At 43.9% G+C, this 22154-nt stretch overlaps 1 protein-coding gene across 1 annotated transcript in view; it reads right to left on the bottom strand.

Annotated features, from left to right (window-relative positions):
* The window catches only part of VPS9D1 (VPS9 domain containing 1), a 436405-nt gene that overhangs the window by 378039 nt on the left and 36212 nt on the right, over window positions 1–22154 (bottom strand). Inside the window, exons 2-4 of the mRNA XM_085640133.1 lie at window positions 15353–15428; window positions 9560–9652; window positions 2492–2699 (exon numbers count right to left, since the gene is read on the bottom strand). Coding sequence (XP_085496259.1) covers window positions 2492–2699; window positions 9560–9652; window positions 15353–15428 — 377 coding nt within the window. The remainder of the gene's footprint in view (window positions 1–2491; window positions 2700–9559; window positions 9653–15352; window positions 15429–22154) is intronic.

Below are 22154 nucleotides of genomic sequence, written 5' to 3'. Positions count from 1 at the left end.
CTCCAACCCTATTGCAGTGAGCAAGGATTTCAATTTGGGAAACCATTTAATTTGCTTGAACCAATCGAGCGCAATGACTTCAGATAGGGCATCAACAAATGGAAGCAACCCTGGAGTAGTCCTAAGGTGGAGCCAGAACAGAAGGGGACATAGTTTGGCCTTCTCGATGATGTAAGTCCTACCTATGTCCAACCTGAGTGGGTGAAGGAGATTGTTCTGTGGAAGTAAAACCAGAGCTCTCAGAAATATATTCTCTGTGGTCAAAAGGCCATCCAAATTTTCAAACACCACAGTTCTGCGACATATAGCGCAGACCCACTGCCTTACAGTCATAGATGTGAAGTGGAGATGCTACTGGTCCCGTGCTCTTTGGTCATTGCCCCAGTAATCTGTCGGTGTTGCAGAGTCCGCTTCACTATATGAGGCTTCCATGACTGGTCATCGGAGAAGGTGATCCCCAGGTACTCAAAGGTCTTCTCTCTCTCCAGGGGTACCCCACACAATGTAAGCTTACCGCGGAATGTTTTGTGGGGGTTCAACATTAAAAGTTTTGTTTTTATGGTGTTGATCTCCAAACCTCGCATGGTGCAGAAGGCCTGAAAGCGACCCAGTAACAACTGAAGCCCTCTAGGAGTTTTGGACACTAGCAGCGTGTCATCTGCAAACAACAGTGTTACCATTTTGGTTCCCCACAGAGATGGAGTGTCAGACGGAATATCAGAGAGGTACCAGATGACGCCATTAACAAAATGCGAAAAGAGTGTAGGGGCAAGTACGCAGCCCAGTCGGACCTCTTCATTAACTTTGATTGGATCAGTTAACTGTCCTTGGTTGCCCCAGGGGACCCTTGCATAGTTGGCCTCATTGAGGCGGATAACTAGCGAAAGAACATTAGAAGGGAGGCCCATCTCTTTCAGGACACACCAAAGCTTATGTTTTGGGACCAAATCAAAGGCAGACCTTAGATCAACGAATGCAACATAGAGGCTACCCTGGCCTATAGTCACTGTCTTCCATGTCAATAAAAGGAAGCGAAAGACCTGTTCGATGGTGCTAGTTTTTTTCCTGAACCCAGCTTTAAAGGGGGACAAGATGCTAAAGTCGCTAATCCAGACATGAATTTTCATGAGGAGTGCCCGAGCAAACGCCTTTTGTACACAGTCTATCAGACTGATGGGCCTGTAATTGTACGGTGACGATCGGTCACCCTTCTTGTAGACTGGAATCACCGCAGCTCCCTTCCAAGAAGGTGGAATTGGGGCAATCGCTGCAATACCATTAGCTAGTGACAGAATGTAAGATGTCGAATTATCAACATCGCTAAGAAAAACATCACTGGGAATGCCATCAGGTCCAGCAGCCTTGGCCCCAGCGATGGAATTAATGCCGGCCCTGATTTCAGCACCCGTGAAGAAATCACCAGTGGACAGTTGAGCATGTGCGATGGTACAGGCTTTGAGGTTCGGAATATAGTGTGGAGAAATGATCATTTCAGGCTGCAATTGGAATGTTTTTAGTTGGTGGCTGGGGCCTGGTGGCATCCCCCTGCTAACTAAAAGCCAAAATTGCTTGGAATTTTCTCCTACTGCAGGCCTCCCTGATTAGTGCCCACCGATTCTCCTCCCATTCCCTTTTTGCTCTGGCCTGCGCTACCTTATATGCCCTTCTTGCTTCTCTCAAATCTGCCTTGTTGTTTGCCCCAACAGTGACAGTTAGTGGGCGTCTGAGACTCCTGGTTAAACCAGGCAAACTGTGACCTGGTTTTCATACTAGTATCCTGGGGGTGTGATGGTTCTCTAAAAAGAGTGACCAACAGACTAAAGACAAGTTTTAACCTCATACAGCTTTCCCTGTTTGTCAGCTAAACTAATTTGCTTGGTGGTACCATCTTGCACATTGAGTTTAATTACTTCTAGTTTTTCTCTGTCTAGAGATACCTGGGCCCAATTAAGCCATCTATTATCGTTGGTTGGACATACCTCCATGGTCGTAACAGTGGCGTAGGTTTGGTTCGTGTACGAGGTCCAGGGCGATACCAGGGAAAGCTTTAAGGGATTATGGTGTTGTCTATGGTGGATCCCATAACCACATCATCCTCCAGGTGCCATAATCTCAGATCTAGCAAAAAATAGTCAATACGGCTTGTGTTGGTGGTCCTGTTGTAGGTATTAGCCCCCATTTGGTCAGATTTGGTGCAGCCATTGGTAGCCCTCAGGCCGTACTCAAGAGTAAGGGCATTAAGCTGTAGTACTACTTATGACCATTTTTTGATGGGAGGTAAATTGAGGGAGGGAACGTGCCACATGAGAAATACATGTTAAGACATATTTAGACAATGTTTTATATGCATTTGCAAAACAGGACAACCTTTGCTACAAATCACAAAAGCACCAAGTTTGGATGAAGAAATTGCAATAATGACGAGGTCCGACATTTTTAAGCATTTTATTTCCTTCAGGTTTATGTCTGTTTGCGTGTTAAGTAGCCTTACTTTTTAGAGTGCTGAGCTTCAGCTGCCTGCATCATCTGGAAGACGTCAGGTGGTGGAAAGAGCAAACTACTCCCTCCTTCATCAGAAAGACCCCTGCGATGGCCGGTGACTGTTTCAGGGCCTGCAACAATGGTGCTCGACAGTTCAGGCACAGGAGTAGAAGTTATATTGTGTGAACTATCAGCAACCGACTTCGCCATGCATTTTTCTAAAGAAAACAAAGTATTAATGAAAAAATTAGAGGACTATATGAAATGGCAACAAATTGATTCTAAGACCAGAACTTCGTGGAGCGAAATTAAAGTATTCAAAGCTACCAGAATTCTTAAGAAGTTCCATATTATGTGTTCCATCTAGTATTTTGTTTTTAGCTGGAGTAATTACTGGTAATTTACTTTTGTTCATTATAAAATCAGTACTAAAGGTACTTAAGTGTAAAGCAGTGCAAGCCAAAAAGCCGCAGTGGCTGCACATCTCACACCTGATATTACACAACCAGAGCCCAACTGGAGAGGGAAGAGTGAGGATTGTAAGAGGAGCTGAAGATTGTCAATCAGGCATTACACAACTCCACACACTTCCGCCCCCAGATGAGGTACATTTAGGCCTGTGCTACTCAGGAGGGCAGACACCCATCCCCCTAGCACCGCTCCACTGTCACATAAGTCCAATACGACCATTACAACCACAGTCACTATACAAATTGTCCAACAACGCCTGTTCCGAATCTGACTACAAGTAGATATACTTCCTTCTTATAATATACTTAAGCAGCCCAGACAGGGCTGTGCATTGTCTTATGACATATGTACATTCTATGCGTCACTTGTGGGATCTAGGATTTGAACTATGCATTTCTGTTGTTAGCTGTGCATGGCATGACTGCGGGTTGGGGTTTCTATCTCTGCTGCAATTAACTACATTCAAGAGCATCCAGTGAGTGTGAGAGCTGTCCTTAATTACTACACTTCCCCTTTGTTCAAGTCACATTTGTAAGGGGAAAAGGACCAAAGCAGTGAGTACCTTTGCCTCCAGTTCTTGCTAGGTTCTCAACACTGCTTTCGTCCTCGTTAAATTAGATTGATGATGGCCAGGATAGAGCAATAGTCTATGCTCCCCCAAAGTCACATTTTTTAATTTGATGGCTTCTCTGAGTATGCGATCTCTCCATCTTATTATGGTTACTACCACCATTAACGTACAATCAGGTCCTGACATTTGATTTCCCAAGTTTGGGGTAGGACAGGAGTGTTCCTCACAATCGCAAGTACTTCACCAGGTGAAATGTTTTACAGGCAGCCAACACTTTAACCAGATTGTCCTGGAGCGTCTCAGAAGGCACCTCTGCTGGAAACCCTCAGGATTCTTTGGTGACTACCTCAACGTATGGTATGCAACATTTCCTCTTTTTCTCCAGCTGTACCATGGCTGCCATAGCATTTTGCCTGAAAGATCATGCATCTTGAGTCGCTATCTTTACTTTATGGCCTTCCAGCGCTTTGACCCTGAATTACGTTGATTCAAATGTGTGTTCCTCTTTCAGCATTCTACTTGTCTCATCTTCCCGTTTCCCCCTCAATGTAATGCACATCATAGCCCACAGTGACTACTGTATCTCCTAGATCTGCCTTCAGGGCCTAAATTGAGCGCAGGAGCGTCTTTCCACTGGTGGCTACTTTGCAAGGCCCTTCCTAAAGGATCTTGAGGCTGTCCCCTTAAAGATGAAAATCATTTTCTTTCCCTTTCTTCTGTGCCGCCGTGTTCTTCCCATCCTGTTTGCAGTGTGCCTAGTAATGGCTTCTGGGGGGGAAGGGCAGAAGCAGACTCACATGTCACTAGTTCTTTGGCCTTCTTATGCTCTGACCTGACCCAGAATCTTTGGGACTATAGCTCCCCCTGGTGATCACAGCCAGTGGGGATCCAGTCAAGGGTTATCCCCTTGAAATCTTTCCTATTTGTTTCTCCATCCCCATGCAGCCTTTTCTCACTTCTCTCTCATTTGTATCCCCCAATGTAACCTGAAGGCTGGTAAGCACATTTCGTTCCCAATTTACTCAGTTTCTATTACTGAAGGACTATTTCACTGTTAATGGGAGGTGAACCGTACTCTCCATATATGGGTTCCACTGACCTCTCTTCCTGAAATCCCCCCATTGTGTTCTCAGGGGTGCTTGCTAGCTGCCATAATTGTCGCTATAGCGACTCTTCTCATTTCGATATTTGTTATGGAGCCGTGGACCAGTCACCTCCGCCTCTCACTCCCTTTCTTGCAGTGACTCCTGCTGTTATTCCGATTCACACTGTTGTGCTCCCTCCCCACTGGTGGGCTGCCAAGGAGAGGGGCCCTTGGTGCATGAGGGCCTCTATTCTCCCTCAACACCGGGAAACATACTTTCAAACTTTAGTTACAGTTGATCAAGGTATTCCTCCAGTGTCTGCTGCTCCTAAATTCTGCCCTTTGGCGTGGATAACGTTGGTAATTGGCAGTTCTCCAGGCTAACCTTCACAGCTTCGGGCTGTGGCAGCCATTTTGATCCGTGGCCAAGCTATGCTGTGCACTGCCTTTTAATCCTTGCACTCAGCTGTAACAGCTAAACAGATGGATTTTGAATACTCCAATAACTGTAAGCCACAGTTACCAGACTGCAATGATATTGTTGTTCTCTGAACTATACTTAACATATGCTACCTGTACTAGGTAGTGTGTGGTTTGTATGCCATTTATAGTGAGTTTACAAGTGCAAACTCCGATATAAAGCTGTGAAGGGAGAAATCAATTCTGATCATGAATTGTATGAGCAGTTCTGATGTGTCCCACTGCCCTCAGTGATGATGGCAGTTCTGTACTGTGTTTTTTACTTTATTGCCTAAATCAATACACACTTGTTGCAAAGTCATCCTGTGCCCTGGGCACCCCCCAACTTTTTGCTGAATGGTACTGGTGGTAACTGACTCTGACTGAGCCTGGGCTCTGCCTAACCAGTCCCAGGGCCAGTGCAATGCTGAAAGACACATTTAGAATGCAGTGAAAACACCTACATACACTAGGGTACACTATGGTATGGGGTATCCCTGTGATTAGCATGACCTACCTCCTAGGGCCCTAGTGCACATTAGGGCAGTGGGATTGAAACTACCTATCAGCCCCTAGTATAAATAGGACATGGCAGTTTAGAGGCCAGCAGTTCTTTTGCACTTGCATGTGTGCACTGCTGAAGCCTGAGGTCAGTTTTAAAAGTAGCCCCGGATGGCAGGACTGCTTTTAAAAAGTAAATTACGCTCAAACTCGACTTTGGGGCACTTAAAAATGGATAACCTACAATATTTTTGGCATATTAGAAACCCCCAGGGCCTCCCCTAGGTGTCCAGGGGGGGTTGGGGGTTCAGGTATTTATATGGTAGACCTCTATAAAATGAGTCTTAAACGCCCTGGGTTAAGTGAAATTTCACATTTCACTCCCCACATTGTGCTAAAGTGCTGCCCAAATTCGACTTTGATTCTAGGGGCACTGTAGAGGGGGGATCTGCAATATTTCTACAGATTCAGAACCCCTAAAGTCTCCCCTAGTTGTCCCATAGGGTGGGGGTCCTGTAGATATAAGCAAAGTACTTATAAAATATGCTTTTGTAAGTCCTGGTGCTGGAAAAATGGCCCTAGTCATGTTTCCTATTGCAAATACCCTGCTACTTATGTTAACATGGTGGGAAGTTATTAACTAATAAATCTTGAAAGGAGAGGGCTAGAAGTACCATTGAAAGACTTCCCCAAATGGTATTAATCAACTCAAGAATATGGTATTGTTGAATTTCTCCTAAAGTGTACATACAAGAAGTTATAAGACTTTCTTGTTTGTAAGTCCAAATTCAGCCTTCCAGTGGTCTGTCCTAATTGGTCAGAGTTAAGTGGATTAGCCAGGCTGCCTTGAAGAGGTGATAAAGAGCCCCTGGAGTTAACCAGTTCTGCTGGAAGGGCAGTATGCTGCTACACAGGAATGCCAGAGCAGGGGGAGGAGTTGTAAACCATGGTCTTCAAAGGGAAGAGAAAGCCTTAGTGTCATTAACAACTCTAAACTCTTCACCTCAGCCGGAGCCAGGCTTATGGAAGGAATGCACAGATGCAAGGGGGGAGTGTTTAAGGAAAGTAAGTCATCCTAGGGGTGTGTTTAGCCAGCTTTTACCCCCCCCCCCCTGCTGGAAAATCAGCCATTATGAATTTGGAAGATTTGGTGCACTCTGGGACAAAATAATGCCACACTCTACAGGATGTGGTCATATTTTTGGGTAGTTGGCCTGCTCCCATTGGTCAGTAGCAGTGACCTCCTGCTTGACCCAGAGAACTGGGAATAAGTATCTGAGAGGGGCAGAGCCTCTCAGATATGCTGCTTGAAACTTAAGAAAGCAAGACGTTGCCATGCTGAGAAGTTGGGGTGCAAAGTTCTAAGGCCTGTCCTCTGAAGACTGCACCAGCAGAAACTACAGCCCTGTGGATTACCTTGCTGCAAAAGAACTAAAGAGTGGACTCCCTGCAAGCTAGAGTTTACCAGAGCTCACCTGGACCATCACCACCAAAGATTCTCAACCTGGAGAACACCAGTGGATTTGGAAGGGTTTTGTCCAAGTGGATTGTGGGAAGTGAAGTCCTCAAGGACCATCTTGGAGCTTCCAGACCCTTGGAGTGAGTTTGAGACACTTTGGGATCCCTTGAGGAACTTCAGGAAGAAGTTCAAGAAGTTTGGGGAACTTTGGAGCAACTTTGAAAAAAATCTCCATAGAGGGACCGACTCAACCTGGCCAGCCAAGCCGTCTGCCTTCAACTGCGAGCCGGCCAAGCCATATAGGTTTGTCCCGCTAAAAGCTCCGTAGGTCCAACTTCCAGAGTTTGACCAGGAGTAGAAGAAATCCAGGGCCGGCAAACCCTCACCGAATCTGGCCTGGTAAAGAGCATCGAGGAACCCCGTGAGAAAAAGCTCCGTAAAAGTTTCTAAGTCCAAACGAAGAAAAGGTGACTGGGAGCAACCGCGAAAGCCAAGCCGCCTGACTTCAACCGCGTGTCTGCCTGGATACTGGGTTTGCCCCGCTGGAACACTCCAGAGGTCAGACATCCATAAGTTTGACCGGGACCTCACTGCAAGGCTATCCGGCGAACCCTCACCGAATCCGGACTGGCTGAGAGCTTCGAGGGACCCCGGGAAGAAAAACTCCAGAAAAGTTTCTAAGTCCGAAGGTAAAAACTGTGACCGGGACCTACCGCGAGTGGTAGCCGCTCAGGGCTCCATCACGGTTGGCCTGAAACTTTGAGCCGGTCTATCACGACCAGATATCCCAATAAGGCGCTATATGTTTCTAAGTGCTATATAATGTTAAATCTTTGAAAATTCATAACTCTGGTTCCCTACATTGGATTTTTGTCGTTTTGGTGTCATTTTAAAGATAAACATATTTCCTATTTTTATAAATTGGTATTGGATTTTTATTATGTGTTGTGTCCTAATTATTTACTGAATTGGTGTTTTTTAATGCTTTACATACCTGTCTTTGAAGTTAAGCCTGCCTGCTCACAGCCAAGTTACCAAGGGTTGAGCATAGGAATAATTTTCTAAGACCTATGCTGGGTCCAATCATGTGTTAGCGGCCTTATTGCCAGTGGCAGACCTAAATTTGCCCCTACCAATAATCCACTTTCCAACAACACTATTAACAAGAACTATTAAGATACTTTTGAAATGTTTAAACACCTCCGTTCCCCTGTTGCAGCAAATGATTCAGGAGACCGAGGATGCCCAATTCTGTATTGAAGATCCAGTCCTTATCCCATGTTGACCAAACAAATCTAACTGTGCTATACCTCATTGTTGAGATAAATGATAAGCAATTTGAGGCAGAGAAATTGAGCAGTGGTGTTTATATAAATGTGAAAACACCACCAATTTGCCCTCACATCAGAAAAACGCTTAGCATAAAAATAAGGCACACATTCATTCAACTCTCAATTACACATAACATCTGCTTGGCGCCCTGTCATGAGGTGCCCCAGACTCCTAACATTAAACAACATTTTTAAAGGAACCCTGCCATGTTCTCTGCCTCTATTTTACAAATGCACTAGGAATAACTCAAATGAAAGCCCTTTTTACAGACTGCACCACAACCAGTCACATCTGAGGTGTGGCGGTAACTTCATATACATGATCTCACAGCCAAGGGGAAAAAATACAAAAGCCTATCTTAGATTATTTGCCACACAACCTCATCATTCTCCCTATATTCTTCAAGGCCGCAAAACTATCCCTGAGGGCTACCTTTACCCCTTCAGTATTGCTAGCGTGGCAGACATCACAATAAGAAGGCCCCTTGTAGCCAGCCAGATGGCTCAAAGAGCTCAACACTAATGAGATATATGTGGTGCCTGCAGGCCACAGAACCAATGACATCAATACACAGGGAGGACAACAAGGTCCTTCATTCTTCCAATACAAATACAAAAGTACAATTTAGCTGGATAAAAAAAAAATATGTTATTGACAGTGCTAAAAAAAAATGAAACTGTGATAACAAGCACTATTAAAGCACTTTAGTTCTACTCTGTGCCTCTCTTCCTCAAATGCCTCTTTCCTGGGTTAACCTCAAAATTTTCTCATACCCATACCACAGATATAATTCAAAGAAAGGTCCCCTTATCCTGTGCCACTTCTGCTTACCTTTTTCCTTCCATATTTAAGAACTCAAAGAAGCCCTCCTTACCCTCTGCCTGATACAACCTTACTTTCCTAACTACCTTCTTAGAGGTGTGACGGAAAAAAATGTCCTATTGTTTGCCTCATATAGCCCCACCCATCTTTCTCCGGATCGTCAGAGAGGACACATAGAACCCCCCTTTATGTACATACCCTTACCTAGCTTTACCCATATGCCAGGACCATACAGACAGAAGCAATTCCCTCTAGTCTCACTTCTCTGGGCCACCTGTGATACTAAGCATTTCCATTTCTCAAGTCAAACAAGCGTCAACTACAAGTGTATAGAGTGCTTCCTCAGCCGGACTATTGGACAGAATACAGACAGACTCACCTAGCTTTGCAGCTGTGGTTTTGGCTCTTTCCAAGCACTGCTCTAGAAGCTTTAACATCTTCGGGGTGTCTGGAGTAACAACTTTACTGCCATCTTCAAATGAAGGGAAAAAGAAAAGATGGAAACATCAGTCACAGTATTCCGGCTAAAGCCAACACTGCACCTGCATCCATCCTCTCCTCAAAACATGTTGAAATTGACAAATGCTCCATACCTGAAAGATGACCTTAAGCACTTTCTAATGTGCACACCGTCTATTAGTGTGAAAATGTACCCTGTCCAAGAACTTTAATAGAGGTTGTAGTGAAGCAGAAAATAAGTAATGCTTACAATTATATTAGTATGCAGAAACAATGGTTTAGAAAGGACCGAATCAAATAAATGTAATCATTTATATGGGCAAACAAATTGCCCAAGTGTTACCTCATCACACAGCAACATAGTAGTGCTTAATACACAAGAGTTTTATTCACAAGAATTATATGCTCAGATACTACATCTCTCCGGCTCAAAGCGTGCGCTAAAGACAGGCAACACATACAAATGTACAGGTCCATAATTAATACAGAGTAACTACCCCCCGATACGATTGTACAAAAACTTTGAAATGAGATCGAAATACATAGAGTATGGAAGGACATAATCTGGACTACATGGGTATAAGCACTACATGGTTAGAGAGCACACTGGTGTTAAGTATAAAGCAGTGTCAATGGATCATCAAGGGATAATGGAAGCAGAGGGTAAAAGGGGCAATGTCTAGTTAAGGTCAGTAAAATGGCAGTTGCACTGCCACTCCTCCTAAATGATTGCTGTTTTATGTCCACTCAGTGGACACTTCCTTCACATTCACACAATCATTGCCGCAGACCTTCACATGGCGATAATCTTATGCCACCATGCTTCGATTACCCCACTGTGAAGAGAACAGGTTCTTAAAAGTTGCTTTCTCCAACCAAGCAAGTGTGAATTGATCTCCATGTAGCAGCAAAGCATATTTCATAAATTAGAATTCCACCCAAAAAAGCTCCTGTACATTTTTTATCCTTATTACCATCACTACATAGCCCTAGACTTTACAGAAATGGGTCTATTCGCATTTTGAGAACACAATTCTATGCAAGACATTATCATCTAGCTTGAGTTTGTTTAAAAAAAGAAGCACTTATACTCGGGACAGCATTCAAAAATATGTTTACGTTTCTTTGTATACTTATATTTGTATAGAGTGCAATGTGGAGGTTGCGGCCGACCGAGACTGGGTTCTTTTTAACAGAGAAATTAAACCTGTAAGAAGGTGTTTTCTGGGTCTACCGCTCCCACATAAAATACCTGAATGATGAGGCCTTCTCAGATGGTGCTGAGGTTCAGTAAGAATTTAAAAGATTTCACCTAGTAGTAGTCGAGTTAGAGGTGTATTCCAAGACACAGTGCATCATTATGGTCAAACTCCGACTCAACTCTGAAGAATGCCTCAATGTAAGGAGTCTTACGGCTAAATGCATCACCACAAAGGAGAATCCCTTGCCTTCAAATAAACACTTGGAACCAATACCAAAACCAATCTTGAAGTAAATACTGATGCTAAAACTCATCTTGGCTTCAATAATGCAGCTTATGTTGATGCGAAAAACGATGGATTGGAATGCGCTTGAGCAATTGCCAGTGAACAAGATTAATTTGAGCATTCGCTTCATGACCTCGTGTTGCAGTTGACACTGTAAGTGCGACGAGTATGCCCAGATGTTGGTACCATTCTCATTGTGCTATAGGACTAAAGCTACACCTTACTGGCGAGGCCCAAGTAGCACAAAACCTTTCTGGGGTTGCTTTTAGTCCCTTCTGGAGGGACCTCACCTCCTTTGGGACAGACTATTCCAATGAGAAGCAGGGTCAGTACTGATTTGCATAATGCGGGACTTTGTCTAGAGTGGCATGGTGGGTGAAAAACAAGGACTGGAATGCAATCTGAACGACTGTCCGGGGCTGAGATGAACTCATGCATTCCATCCTTCACCTTTTTTGTTATTGCAGCTAATGTTAATGCAGACACAGTGGTTGAAGCTTTGAAAAATCCCTGGCGTATGTGAGGGAGTCTATGTTGAAAACAAGGGTAGTGATGAGGCATCTCTTATTTTCTGGGCCTTAGCAAAAGGCAGTTACAAGCTATTTCAAATCCTCGTCTGCAGCTCTTGAAGAAGTGGCTTAATATGGTGATCCTGAAGAACATATTGCCTGAGTGGAAAAATAGAAGCACAGGTTAGTGGCTGGAGCAGGACACTGTGTGCTGTAGATAGAAAACGTCATTCTTTGTAGAATCTAGGTGACCTAGTGTTCCAGGACTTAGCAGGTTCTTTGGAAATTATTTGATCACTTTTCGTGTGGGGGGGATCACATGAGGAATAAACTCCATCTTGTCATATGGTCAGATGCTAGCAGATCTGGCTGGGGAACCAGATGCAGAGATTTGCAGACAGGAGGAAAATGGTCCGAAGTCGAAGTAGGATTACACATTAACTGCCTGAAACGTCTGGTGAGATCCTTTGCGGTCACATGTTGAACAAAGAGAAGAGAAAAATGTTGTGCTCTCCCCAAGATGGACAACATTTCAGCAGTACTGTACATAAACCACCTGGGCGAAATGAGTTCTCGACTACTCTTGGAGATGGCCAAGGGCTTCTGTCATTTCTGCTTGGACAGCCAGGTGGCAGTGACAGCGGATTACATGCCGGGGCATCAGAGCGCAACAGCGGGTTGGTAATCCAGTTAATTTCAAAATGCAAGTTCCTGAAAATTACACACAGCAGTGTAGCGAGTGTTTGTGCTGATCGGAGGTCCTTGTCACAGATAACGGGTGGAAAGCCACCGACCAGTGGTGGGAGGCTTTTCGCCCGACATGGTAGGTTTACAATCGGACCACCGTATTAGGATGACGACGGTTGAAGTCAAACATGCGGGGGGATTCCGATGTGTTTCTGACCCATTGGTTGTGTGTCGGAAAGACAACATAATCCCTTAATGATGGCAGTTCCACCGTCTGGATTATGATGTCTGTTTCCGTCAGAAGTGCCAGTGGGGGCCCCTAGCCGGCCTCCTTGCCCCCTGGCCCTCCGCAATGGCACCTATGGTGCCCCCGTAAACATCCCTGCACCGTGTGACAGGCATGGTTCCTGCCACACGGTGCAGGGATGTTCACAAACATCCATTTTTCAATGGCAGCTTGTGCTGCAGGCCTTTTCTGCACCCGGCACGAGCTTCCATTGGAAAATGAATGTCTGCGACCGCCCCAAGGGCGGTCGCATCGTAATCATGCGGTTGGAACCACTGACCTAAGGTCGGGTGGTTTGAAAACGCAACGGTGTTTCACCCGACATTGTAATCAGGCCCTTTGTGGTTTGGTGCGCACTGAAGCCATTGCACCTAAAGCATTCTCACTGGGGACTCGCATAGAGGACATCATGAAGACGGCTGACTGGTCATCTGATTCTACTTTCAAGCATTTCTACTTCAAACCTGTGGAACAGGTGGCTTCATTGGTAGTAAGTAAAGTTTAAACTTGCCTAATCCTCGACTCCCTTCCTGACCTAGAATTTCCTAGCTGATGTAAAGAAAAGTTTTCAATTCTATTAAGGAAAAGGGCAAGAATTATCCCACATGTAGATGACATATCTGTTTGATGACCCAACCCTATGAAGATTACACAGTAAGTAGGTGGTTTTCTCTCGAATAATAAGGGATTGTCTCTGTATGAATTGCTTTTAGGAATGAATTTATGGTCCAACCACGGATGGACTACGATGTTACAAAAATTTTGAAGAGGACATAAGGATTGATATTAGATTGTATGGATTGAAGAAACCGTTGTGAGTAGGGTAAACAAAAAACAGGAATGAGTTCAGGGAGAAGTTGGATTCGAGTTTGCAGGAAGAAAGAGGAGCAGAGGATAGTCTGGAAGCAAAATGTACACAGCTATGGACTGACACTTGTTGTAGCAGACTAAAAGTTTTCCCTGTGCCTCATAGAAAATGTAGTGTTTTATTAAAATTAGGGCTGCTATTGAATAAAGTGAAGAATTAGTTCACATAATCCTTGCCCTAGTGTCCCTGAAAACGTTCCTTTAGGTCAGCTTGGAAATTCTATATTCCAAAACATATTCCGCTCTTCTTATTTGGTTTAGCATGATGCAGTGAAGATTTTTTTTATAAACGAGACATATACATTTCCGAGAGTCTAGCAATGCGGTTTCTGAGGAACAATGTAGTTTGCTATTTGATTTTTTTAAACGATTGCAGATGTAGGTGTATTCAAAATCATCAATACACTTTGGGCAAATATAAGGATTACTAGAGCTTTACCCACTGAACAGACTTTTCCCATTTATCTTGTTTTTATTATGTTAAGGCTACATTTTCACATAACAGATCCTATCACTTGCTAATGGTCAACTTTGTGGAGCGTTTGTAACTCCAATCAGGGTCTAGGCTCCCAAGAGCAAGGGTTAAAAGATGCGTTTGAGGAAGGAGCCTTCTGGTATTCCAGTGTGTATGATTTGTCTCTATTTTGCAACATTCTTTCTGCTTATATAAAGGACACAGCTATGTACTATAAAGTTAACTATATTTATTTTTAATAAACCTCTAAAACCACGAATTGCCCTTTAACAGTGTTCGGGGAAAGAGGGAGGGCATGGAACTAATCAATATAGGAAATTCCCAAGAACAGATATGAATCAGACAGGTGAAGTCTTTAACTGTTACTTGAAATATGTCTAACTGAGGGTGAAATCTAAGACTTGAAAGCGGTTATGCTTGAATCCAGAACAAGCTTTTTTCACCCCCAGACTCTACTTTTAATTAAGTTTGTTTTTGACGTTAGCTCTTTTTAAAAAAAATATTCTCTATTTTACAATGGGATATAAGAGCACGCAAAGTATTTAAAAAGCAGGACTCAGCTACTCCTGTGAAAAGATAGTTTATGGCTATGAAGCCTTGATGCCTGAACCTAATAACATTGCCCAGGGGTGTGGGCAGGCAATATTCTTCCAAGCAGGCTACAGAGCTCAAACAGCAGACACAGAGTGTCAGACAATTAGGTGGAATATCCAACTCTCCTATCTATGTACAACACAAAGAAGCATGCCAATCACTTAGGAGGTGAGGTTACCTTTGTGGTTCAATGATGGAAGGCAGTAAATCCCAAAGGTGTGCATGATGAACCATGAACAAGATTAATGAATAAGCTTTTTTGTGAAAAACCCTCGGATAATCAAGGAGCTCTAACTTGCCCTTGAGCGGGAGTACATTTAGTTTGGTTGTTGAGCTCATCTTAGCTGCTTAAGAAGGTTCTGTATTGCAGCCTTCTTGTTGTTACTCTCTCTCCACTGTCAGCAAACTATAACATCCACCATTTAGGTTTGCCACCTAAAGCATTAGATCTTTAACATAAGTCCGGTAATTATTTGATTGTAAAGACACTTTCCTCTTCCCCACCTATGAATAATATACTCAGTGATTTTAAAACAATAAAGTATCTGTAAAAGTTGTTTCTCAAAATTGTAGCACTCTGTGGTTGGTCTACATTGTTGGTCTCATATGAAAATGTATCTGTTGTTTAGATTAGTGGACCTACACCAGCTGTGTCTGACCACTGACAGAAAAGATCTGTGAAAATAAACTCAAACAATGAAGGAAATCACGAGTGGAGAGTGAGCAACACCTAGAACTCTCCAGAAACTACTATGACTCAGAAATGCGGTTTGTCACAAAGAGTGAAAATCAAAAATTGGCATTATACCTGCGATTCCTTCTGCTTCTTCCAGCAAGATCTGAGATATGTAGCTGATGCTCCTCAGGTACTCAACATATGCCTCCTAAAAAAAAAAAAAAAGGAGTAGAGAAAGCTAGTTACCTTTTTGAGTTTCCAAACTTGCCTGGATTTCACTAACACATACTCCTAACTCATTCTCATGATTTAATCCTGCCTATCCCCTGTGTCATGTCTACTGCATGAAGTTTGCATACCCCTCAACCTCCATGTCCATCACAATCTATTGAAGAAACAGAATAGAGACATAAAAATAATGTATTGCTTGCCAGTAATAAGTAAGCAACACAACAAGGTTATCAGACAGGCAAAGTACATGTTTATGATGAAAATCTCAAACAAAAATGAAAGTGGCTGCATGAGAGAGGAAAGGTTAAAGTATGAAATAATATGATATACCTAAAGAGCTATCTTTGTTGTTTGTAATTTGCATAGTTCCACTATAAACAACTAGGCAGCTGTTGTGCACTTTAAAACGTGTTAAATAAAGCAAAAGAAAGGAATTCTAGCCATGCCTATTTTCCCATCGTATCTAGTATCAAACTCATAATTCAATGATGTCCCACATTTACGTATGTTAGAATAGAAAACAAGGAGAAGAGTGCCAGTCACAGTTGCAGAACACATCAATACCTGCACCAGTGTATTTTATTGGAATAATGTGAGCTGTGAACAGTGATGGCAAAACTGAGCCCTTGAGTCACATTGGCAGACAAAAAGATCATATTGATTCTAGCAACTAGAAACACCTAAATGTCATTCATATCTGCATTAAATATTTGAGCTACTAAATGGCTCCTCTAAGTTCCTTGCTGGTCCGAAGAGGAGGGATGCTGTTTACAATCATGACAGTGTGGCAGCTTCCCAGCTGACAAAAGGCTCTGAACATGGCTCAGCTAAAAAATGACTGAGAATCTTCAGCATCGTATGTGCAGATATGAAACACTGCATAGATCTCACTCTATAAGAACTCCATCAATGACAACACCTCGATTCCTGCAAGAGGCGAGTTTCCTGACCGGTAAATTCAGTGATGCTGGAGACACTGAATCCAATGGCGTGGACTACCATTCTTTTGCCATTCCAGGTGCCATTTTATTGAATTGTGTGATACTGGTACAACCTCAGATACAGACCTAACAAGTACCCACTATCCACTCTCCCCTTAATGATATTATCTAGAGATCACAACACATCGCTAGGGAGTTTGACAAGTGCATTTCTCTGCCTCAAGTCTGTGTGTGAGGGCGAGGTGATCCTGGTCTTTATATACCCCCCATGGGCACGAGCCCTATGCCAACAATTTAGATATGGGTGTTTACCTGTAGGAGCATTAATGGCAAAATGGAGGGAGGCGAACCAGGAATCTGTGTGTTGTCCATGCTGCTAAACGTCCGCTAAAGTGGGGAACACGTGTTGTTTTTTTGCCCCCTGTATGTGAAACCGAGGTCCATGTGCCCCCATGTGTACAGCCCTCTGTTTATTGTCAAGAGTAGATGCACATAGAATATGAAAAAGTGACATGACCTCGATCGTGGTGGTGACCGTCTCTAAATTCTTGTATGCAGCTTGGATTATTAGAAGTAAAGTGTTAAACACCACACAAAACCAGGTTGCGAATGCCCTCGTGATTTTACGCGTCATCGCCAATTCTCGCATGCCTTGCCTTGGTGCTCCAGGCGGGGACCAGGACTCCAGGTCCCAGGTACCTTTGCTGTACTGTGACGGCCGCCGCCGACCAGTATGCGCCATGAGGCGCATTAAATCAGCTCGCCTGCCTTGCTGCTCCAGTGGGGACCAGGACTCCAGATCCCAGGTACCTTTGCGGCACTGCGGCCGCCGACCACCACGCGCCAGGGGCGCATTAAATCCGCTCGGGGCTCCCGCAGCGTGGGAGCCCATCATCGCCAATTCTAGCCTGCCTTGCCGCTCCAGGGGGGACCAGGACTCCAGGTCCCAGGTACCTTTGCGGGCCTGCGGCTGCCGCTGAGGTCCAGCATGCGCCAGGAGGTGGATTAAATGAGCTCGGGGCTCCCGCAGTGTGGGACGCGAGCGGGCGCGCCAGAGCCGCGCCCGGGCAAAGCCTGGGCCCGTCTGCGCCTGCCATCGCCCGGAAGAGGCTGGGCTGGGCCACCCCCTTGACATCTGCCCTAGGAGGATCGGCTTCCAGAAACCAGGGAGCGGAGCAAATCACAAGATACGGCATCTAGACACTCTGCTATTATTAGCCAATACAAGCAAGGGGGAACACCAAGTACTAGGTTTATGTTGGGTTGAAGCATTCAGGGTGCCACTACTGAGGGCTGTCTGCCTGTAACTGAGCATTACCTGGACCCTGTGGCCTCCTTTTAATTCTTTGATACTTGCAATAATGGGGAAACGGGCTGGTCCCGCAAAACAGCATACTCTGCCCCAACAGTGCCTCCCACTTCAATTGATAAAATGCTGCAGAGGGCCATTGGTGCAATGGCTACAGAAACTGAACTTAGTGAGAGGTGATTATCTTTAACTCCCGATCTTCATTTTCCTGCGCCTCACACGGCCTCACAACAAACAATTACCGAAACAGAATCCGTCTCTCAGGCTCTACAGACTAAAGCCATTACAAAGGAGAAGGAATTATCAACAACTGGTCGATGCAATGGGGCTATTGATGCTTGACCCGCAAAAAATGGAAAGTCTACGTAACCTAGTAGAATGGGCACAAAAAGCAAAATGATGGGACCCCCAATACTGGAAGATGCCAGGATGAGCTAGATATGAACTCGGGTGGTACAGACAATACCCTAGTGTCTTTGGACTACCCATTGTGGGTAAAGAACTTGGTGGTGAACCTTCAGACACAAGTCAGACTTATTGTAAAAGAAGAGCTTGGCCCCCTATCAGCACGGATAGATAAGCTGACAGAATCTTTTGAATCCTGGGTGGGTATGTCAACGTCAGTACCAGGGAAAGTTATAGATGTTTGCTGCCAGGCGGATACAGATGTTCAAGTATTGGACCAAGTACCTGATCAAGTATCCGTAATAAGACCAGAACCCCCATATGCCCAAAATTCAACCTCTACCTAGGCTTCTAACATGGCTAGTTGTGAGCCTAGGAGTAAAGACCCGAACATCTTAGTATGGTAAATAAACAACACTATATGAATTGGCCAGGTTCTAGGTACAGAGGGGATTGAGATAGTAGAAAGCCCTGTAATGGGGCTAGGGAAGAGTGTAGTGATCTACCTTCCATTAACCTACCCCCTGCCTCATCTCCCTATATTATTGTCTTAGCTGGTGTACCCGAGCTTAAACAAGGGCAGTGGGAAACGCATCATGATCTGAAGATCAAATTCATGTTTTGGTTAGCAAGAAAGAGGCAATTCTCTTATGAAAATGCTGGAGAGATCCTCATGACCCGTAGGGTAAGGTGGGTGGGAAATAGACCTAAAGATGTTCAAGGGGACTGCATAGTGATCAATTAAAACAAGCATTGGAAATGCAATAGGTCTCGCATTTGTTGGAGCGGGAGCTATTGGCATTGTAAATGGCAATGTTTTGTACTTTGCAATAGGTCTTGTATTTTTTTGAGCTAATCACATTGTAAATGGCAATGTTTTTTATTTATCCTTGGAGTTTTATATAGCGCGAACTTAACGGCCTCAGTTGTGAATTTCAATTCATCAAAGTTTTGTGAGCCCTGAAATTTGCACAAGTAAAGTGCTAATAGTATAAATATGGGCACTGTTTAAAAAATTAAGCCACTGCAATACAAGAGCAAAGGTGACCGAGTGACTGCTTCTGGGTTGACGGAGTTGCTTACAGTCACTGCCCTTTAACCCCTTCGACGCTCATGACGGAACGGTTCCGTCATGAGCGTCGGTTGGGCTGTGCTCATGACGGAACCGTTCCGTCATGAGCCCGCCCGCGCAACGAACCTTCAGCGTGGCGCGGGAATCCGCGCCGCGCTGAAGGGGTTAAAGCTAGCTAGCCCGCTACTATGAGTTTATCAAACTTAATTCTATGTTTTCTTAGGTTATGTAATGCTATGTTATGCAATGCTATTTTTTGTGTTTTGTTATGCTATGCTATGTTTTGTTTTGTTATGCTATGCTATGTGTTGTTATGCTATGCTTTGTTTTGTTATGCTATGCTATGTTTTGTTATGCTATGCTATGTTTTGTTGTGTTAAGCTATGCTGTGTTTTGTTATGCTGTGTTTTGTTGTGTTTTGCTATGCTATGCAGACCTACAACTGAATGGAGTAGTGCTACAAATGCATTGGATCACTGTGGTTGTGATGGTATTTCACTTGAGAGACTACCATACATTTTGAGTTTGGCCAATTTTTCACAAATATAAGAAAACTGGTGATGCCAATGCTTAGGACAGAAGGGCTTCTGCCATGCAAGGACGCCTTTGTGTTATGTAATTCTACAAATGCATTCTTTGCAAAATAACGTTGCATGTTTTTACATGGGCTGTAAGGAAATTCTGAAGAAAGCACTACTGTGTAACTATCACTTTCTAAACATTACTTTTTGCTGTTGTGGCTTCGCTGCATAATTTTCTTTTGTAATCTGATTTTCGTACTATATTTAATGTAGATCATTAACTGATACCGATTACATGCTATGCTGCTCCTGATGGTTTCGCTTTTTAGAAATGATTTCTACTGATGTTTTGCATTATTTAGATTACAATATATTGTTTTTCACTGGCTACTGACAAATGCAAATACAGAAATAAAACCTAAATTCAGTCATGGAATATAGTAACACGCTGGTAGACCTGAACTTCTCTATAACCAAAATTAGGTACATCGAAGATAGCCTTGATTTTAATGAGTTTTTGAGTTAAAGAATATTGCAGCTATTCAGCTTTTTTACGTGGAGAGGAAAAAAGCAAAATTTTTCTGGACTGTAATAAAACAAAGGTCAATATTAGGAGCTAATCCCCACTAGAAACAAGCATTTACAATGCAATGGTCTCGGCATTATTAAAGTTAGAGCTATTGGCATTGCTCATGACATTATTTTTGTTTATGTTTTTGTCAACTCACGTCAGACCTGACAGATAGATGCATATGAAAAATTAAAACGAAAGCCATAAAGCTACGGTTGCAATGCTAAACTTGGCAATCAAAACCTAAATGTTTAATGAGGGACAGGATTCGAGGCTAGCCAATCAAATCCGAGCTAATCGTTCTTGCGTAGACTTTCAATTGCATTTTACAAAAGGGTTGTAGGTGTGCCCCCACGTGACCAAAGCGAATGCAGACAAATCAAGGCTTGATACATGAATGGATCCAGGGGAAGCTATTGTAACAAATGAACTCTGGTGCAATTAGGGAGGCTCAGAAAACCAATGAAAAAAGCCAATAGTCTCCACTTCCCAGAGTATCTCAAATTATTACAACCTTCATCCGAATGTATACATAGTGCAGCGTGCTTTGAAGGCAATGTAACAAGCACCTGGTAAACCAGCGTAGTTCAAAGCGATCAATCTTATTTTATGCCATACAACTTGTCACTCCGGGAACTGCAACGTTGAACTAAATAATTAACAAAGCTTGAAACTTTAAGACTAGAGACCAGCAGTTAGGCACACATGAACGGCTCAGTTCTGGGATGGTCGTTACTGTAATAACTGGCGCCTTCAGATTTAATAATCTTGCTTAAATCTGTTACTGTTAGCACTGTTGAAGGCGTTCGAACCGAGGTGTGCCATAAGTTACAGTATGGCTGCCTCTTTTGGATGGAGACCCTTCCAAGATGGCTGCTGTGACAAATGGCGTGATCTTGGGCACTTTTGGGCGGGTGGGAAGACCTGGGGCCTCCGGACACGTGCATCGGATATAGTGAGTCAGTCTATCTAGGAGGTCATCTGTGGCATTGTGAAGGGCCGTGTCCCGGCACAGTATTCTCTCCACTGCGTCAACCAAGTGTGACCTCGGGCAGGAAGCGCGAGAAACATTCACAATGTTTCGTAACTGAGAGGCAAACATTGGCCTGGTACGGTGGTCACACTCACAACTGCAGCATGCATGAAAGGCGAGTCACAATCTGGAAGCTTTCTTTCATGCCAAAGGCTGGTTTTAGACCTCTGCGTTTAACCAATTACAACATTAGCGTATGTGGCTTTTGCTCTACAGAGTTTTAAGTCCTTTTGATGTCGATTCCTCAATAATAATCTATTACCCAAAGATTTCTCAACAAAAGATTTCCCCCCATTAAATACATATTCATTCACTTAAATAAATGGATAATTTAAAATATCGTGTAGCCAGGCAAGAAATAAACCGTTGTTTTAATGGGGACATTTAACAGGACTTACAATTTGCGTTTAAAGAGTCGTCTATTGTAACTGCAACGATGGGGCTGGGCACGTTTGAAATGAGGAAATTGTAAATGATGAAAGGAGGAGCGTTGCCCGCCCGCAGCATGTCAGTGGTGAGTGTGTGAGCCTGGCGCTGGCGCGGCCCTCCTTACCGGTGAATGGGCCATGGGGTCCGGATCCTCCCGAACCCCGATCTTGCTCCGCGGCCGCCTCTTTTCTCGTCACGAGGCGGCCTCTGACGCCGACCACAAAGGAACCTGCAGATTTACAGCCGCCGAAGCACAGTCAGGTCTGAACCCACGGCGAGAAGCGAAACTGCAATTGCGTCCAGGCGCTAGCGAGCCGCGAAAACAACAGCAAGAGAGACCCTTCCAACCAATGCTTGAAAAAGATTCTAAAGAAAACTCTCATGCATACGTGTCAACGTTCCAGCAGTGAATAACTGTGAAT

The sequence above is a fragment of the Triturus cristatus genome, chromosome 12 (assembly GCF_964204655.1).
Source record: "Triturus cristatus chromosome 12, aTriCri1.1, whole genome shotgun sequence".
Lineage (NCBI taxonomy): Eukaryota > Metazoa > Chordata > Amphibia > Caudata > Salamandridae > Triturus > Triturus cristatus.
This window is presented reverse-complemented; position numbering and strand designations above follow the sequence as displayed.